We start from the raw sequence: 5000 nt of genomic DNA, 5'->3' as shown, positions 1-5000 counted from the left end.
TCAAAGTGTCTACAAGGAACTTTCAGAATGTGTTCATTCTAGCGCCCCCCTTTGGACAAAAGCGGTAGTGTTTCTGCCACGCTAGCTGTTGTTCCTGGGTGAGCATATACCCATGACAAAGGCATTAAGAAAAACTATATAAAAATAGCATTCTTTGCACTGATGGTCTCGTTGAGGAAAAATTATACTGTTTCAGAAATATTTAAAAGATCCTCACAACTACTTTAAAGTGGTGTCTAGATAGCTAGGCAGGCAGACAGATAGACAGACAGACAGACAGACAGACAGACAGAGTGACAGACAGACAGACAGACAGACAGACAGACAGACAGACAGACAGACAGACAGACAGGTACCTGGAGGCTGGACGTGACAGGGGTGAACAGGGCAAACCGCCATCTTCCATATACAGAGTGACATCGCTGAATGAGGTCGCCGTGCTGTCTCCGTGGATACGATCTCCGTGGATACGCCGCGATGATGACGATGTGTTAGCGCCGCGCCACGAACACTCTCTGTAATCCTCTTCCTCCTCCTCTTCCTCATCCTGTTAGGAATATATAAGAACGTGTTTTTATTATTTTATTTTATTTTATTTTATTTTATTTTATTTTATTTTATTTTATTTTATTTTATTTTATTTTATTTTATTTTATTTTATTTTATTTTATTTTATTTTATTTTATTTTATTTTATTTTATTTTATTTTATTTTATTTTATTTTTGCAAGAAAGTGTTTTTAAGATTTTTTTTTTATTTTTTTTTGTCAGTGTAGAGTAGTCTGGCATGACCACTTCCGCCAGCGTCTATTCGCTTGCGTCGAAAAGCTACGCAGCCCCCGGTTGCTGGCTTTCCCCTATTGTGATCCCCCTCAAATTCGGAAACAATTCGCTCAGTCAACCCGTGTGCTTATGTGCAGCGCTCTCTCTCTCACACACACACACACACACACACACACACACACACACACAGGGTGTGAGAAGTCACATTACTGTAGACAGATATAAAGTGTGGCGATACTTCGGGATAATAATATTGGCGGCGGCGGTCCGGGATGCATCCTAGCTTAACCTAGCTGTCCAACTTCATTGTACAACTACCCCCGGGCAGAAATACCCTCATAAACTCTGGAAAATGAAGCGTGGGGGTTTGAATTGAGCACCGGACCTTATAACCAGCTAGATTAAGATCCGCCGTTCCCTTTCTTTGGTGAATTAGGGACTATGCAGCGGTGTTTTAGCGACGGGGAAAGATTCCAACGGCTTCCACTATCACCTAGCAACTCTTACGGCTACTTGCTGCAGTTGGTGTAGCGCTCACAACGTCAAAACCCTGTTCTGCCTGTAAACAGACGGACTACGGCTCTGACTACAGCGATAGGAGGTGGTGACATAAGTTCTCGAATGCTAAAAATTCTACTCGACCGCCGTAGCCGTCCTCTCAACCGCCGATGATAATGTTACCAGAGATAACACTACGTGGGTGGCTAGTTAACTCCGGTTAAGTTATCCCGTGAGCTCCTCGGGGGCTAAAGTGTATGGTGTCTTGACATGCTGGTTAGAAAGCAACACACTATGTATATTCCTTTTGTCTTTAATAGTTTTTGTGTGGCGTTTGCGGGTTTAGCCATTTCTCTGACAGTCTCTGGACGTAAAGACGTTCCATCAAAATAAGTCCCCCCCCGGCACTATTTTGCAGGACACCGCTGCTGCTTCCCGGGGTTAGCCCCGCCCTAGATGATTGTGATTGGTTTAAACAAATACAAACAGGCTAGCCCAGTTTCCCCGGTTTCCCCACCCGAATAGACGGCTCTAAACAGAGTGCTTCCAGACCCTACTACTTGCTGTAGTTTGGTCTGGCTTTGCGAGACTAGTGTAGAGAGACAGAGATGACATGGGGCAGACCCGGGTTAGAATCCAGCCCGGGTCGTTCTCTGCATGTCATTCCCCTCTCTGTCTGTCTGTCTGTCTGTCTGTCTGTCTGTCTGTCTGTCTGTCTGTCCTCTTCACAGCAGACCCGGGTTAGAATCCAGCCCGGGTCGTTCTCTGCATGTCATTCCCCTCTCTGACACATTTCATCTCTGTCTCTACAAACTGTCTAATAAAGTAAAAATGCCAAAAAATGTATGTGTTATTATTTAATGTAATACGTATATATACATCCTCCTCCTTTTGCTCCACACACACACGCACACACACACACACACACACACACACACACACACACACACACACACACACACACACACACACACACACACACACACACACACACACACACACACGCACGCACACACACACACACACACACACACACCTCTTCCTCCTCCTCTTCCTCTCCGGCTGCCTCCCGTGAGTCATCTCGTCCAGATCGACACGTCAGAGAATCGTCCATGGAGTCGGCCAGAGACGTGACCTGCAGACACACACACACACGGAAAATTATAACACATTAGCACAACCACAAGGAAATAATTAACACATACTTTTAGGCTACATAAATCAGACATGAGGGGCTTTATTTAATTTTGAGTAACACATTTTGCACAGGCCCATACTAAGTATAGGAAGTGTACGGTCATAAATAGGAAATTGTACTCAGAAGGTATTTATACACTGGCCCTGTGTGTGTGTGTGTGTGTGTGTGTGTGTGTGTGTGTGTGTGTGTGTGTGTGTGTGTGTGTGTGTGTGTGTGTGTGTGTGTGTGTGTGTGTGTGTGTGTGTGTGTGTGTGTGTGTGTGCATGTGTGTGTGTGTGTGAGCATGCTGCACCCTCGCTCGAGGAGGCAGTCAACTCAATGTGCTTCTATGGTGTTTGAAGTGACAGTGTCGCCACCTACTGGCCTGGCATGATAACGTCAGTGTTTTCAATATTTCTTTGTATTGTCATGTGCACAGAGATATTCTAAGGTGATTTTGGGGCGACTGTGGCTCAGTTGGTAGAGCGAGTCGGCCGATGATCAAAGGGTTGGAGGTTCGATCCCTGCCCTGCCACCTGTGTCATGGTTGTTGTGTCCTTGGGCAAGACACTTCACCCACCGTGCCTCGTGTGAATGTCGATAGTTAGCCTGCTGCTATCGGTGTATGAATGTGAGTGTGAATGGTAACGTGGGAAAGGAAAACAGGTCTCCCTTGTAAAAGAGTCTTCTGTCTCAATGGGATTTACCTGTAGAAATAAAGGTTTAAAAGTAATAATTATGTGTGAAGTAAAGTGTTTTACCTGTTTGGAGAAAGAGTCGTCTGCGGTGTCGTCTGAGCCCTGCTGACCTGATGACCCCTGAGGCTGCCGCTCGTCAAACGAATACTGAAACCATAGAAGAAGAACAGACCTGTGTGTGAGCAGAGTGTGTGTGTGTGTATCTGTGTCTACCTGTCTGTCTATCTGTTTGCCTGTCTGTCTCTCTCTGTCTTTGTCTCTGTATGTCTGTCTGTCTGTCTGTCTGTCTGTCTGTCTGTCTGTCTGCCTGTCCGTACCTGCATCCTCATGTTAGACAGTAAATGCGTTGTGTGATCCTGCCTGTCTGTCTGTCTGTCTGTCTGTCTGTCTGTCTGTCTGTCTGTCTGTCTGTCTGTCTGTCTGTCTGCCTGTCTGTCTCTCTCCCTCTCTGCCTGCCTGTCTCTCTCTCTCCCTGTCTGTCTGTCTGTCTGTCTGTCTGTACCTGCATCCTCATGTTAGACAGTATAATGCGTCGGGTCATCCTGCTCTCGAACTCTATGTGTGTGTGTCTGTGTGAGTGTGTGTCTGTCTGTCTGTCTCTCTCCCTCTCTGTCTGTCTGTCTGTCTCTCTCCCTCTCTGCCTGCCTGTCTCTCTCTCTCTCCCTGTCTGTCTGTCTGTCTCCCTCCCTCCCTCCCTGTCTGTCTGTACCTGCATCCTCATGTTGGACAGTATAATGCGTCGGGTCATCCTGCTCTCGGAGGCCGAACTCTCTGTCTGTCTGTCTGTCTGTCTGTCTGTCTGTGTGTCTGTCTGTCTCCCTCTCTGCCTGTCTGCCTATCTGTCTCTCTCCCTCTCTGCCTGCCTCTCTGCCTGTCTGTCTCTCTCCCTCTCTGTCTGTCTGTCTGTCTGTCTGTCTGTCTGTCCGTACCTGCATCCTCATGTTAGACAGTATAATGCGTCGGGTCATGCGGCTCTCGGAGGCCAAACTCTGTCTGTCTGTCTGTCTGTCTGTCTGTCTGTCTGTCTCCCTGCCTGTCTCTCTCCCTCTCTACCTGTCTGTCTGTCTGTCTCTCTCCCTCTCTCCCTGTCTGTCTGTCTGTCTCCCTCCCTCCCTGCCTGTCCGTACCTGCATCCTCATGTTGGACAGTATGATGCGTCGGGTCATGCGGCTTTCGGAGGCCAAACTCTGTCTGTCTGTCTGTCTGTCTGTCTGTCTCTCTCCCTGTCTGTCTCTCTCCCTCTCTGTCTCCCTGTCTGTCTCTCTCCCTCTCTGTCTCCCTGTCTGTCTCTCTCCCTCTCTGCCTGCCTGTCTCTCTCTCTCCCTGTCTGTCTCCCTGTCTCTCTCCCTCTCTGCCTGCCTGTCTCTCCCTCCCTCCCTGTCTCCCTCCCTCCCTCCCTCCCTGTCTGTCTGTCTGTCTGTACCTGCATCCTCATGTTGGACAGTATAATGCGTCGGGTCATGCGGCTCTTGGAGGCCGAACTCTGTGGTGTGTGTCTGTCTGTCTGTCTGTCTGTCTGTCTGTCTCCCTCCCTCCCTCCCTCCCTCCCTGTCTGTCTGTCTCCCTCCCTCCCTCCCTCCCTCCCCGTCTGTCTCCCTGTCTGTCTGTCTGCCTGTCTGTCCGTACCTGCATCCTCATGTTGGACAGTATGATGCGTCGGGTCATCCTGCTCTCGGAGGCCGAACTTCGGAGTCGCTCAAAGTTCTTGTTCATTCTGTATTGTCTGAACGCGGTCTGGATCGTCCTCGCCGCGCGACGAGACACGAACTGACCGCCATATTTCCTCTCCAACATCTCCACCTGATAGATGGAGAGACAGACAGACGGGCAGACAGACAGACACAC

General features: G+C 48.6%; 1 protein-coding gene across 1 annotated transcript in view; it reads right to left on the bottom strand.

Moving 5' to 3' along the window:
* The window catches only part of LOC307253510 (IQ motif and SEC7 domain-containing protein 2-like), a gene marked incomplete at both ends in the record, with an annotated part of 111337 nt that overhangs the window by 17155 nt on the left and 89182 nt on the right, over positions 1-5000 (bottom strand). The window contains 4 exon segments of the mRNA XM_080031617.1: positions 357-547; positions 2317-2415; positions 3219-3302; positions 4782-4955. Coding sequence (XP_079887743.1) covers positions 357-547; positions 2317-2415; positions 3219-3302; positions 4782-4955 — 548 coding nt within the window.

Source organism: Ammodytes marinus (genome assembly GCF_949987685.1).
Source record: "Ammodytes marinus genome assembly, chromosome: 7".
In the NCBI taxonomy this organism is placed as follows: domain Eukaryota; kingdom Metazoa; phylum Chordata; class Actinopteri; order Uranoscopiformes; family Ammodytidae; genus Ammodytes; species Ammodytes marinus.
The sequence above is the reverse complement of the archived record's forward strand: the minus strand, read 5'-3'. Positions and strand labels throughout refer to the sequence as shown.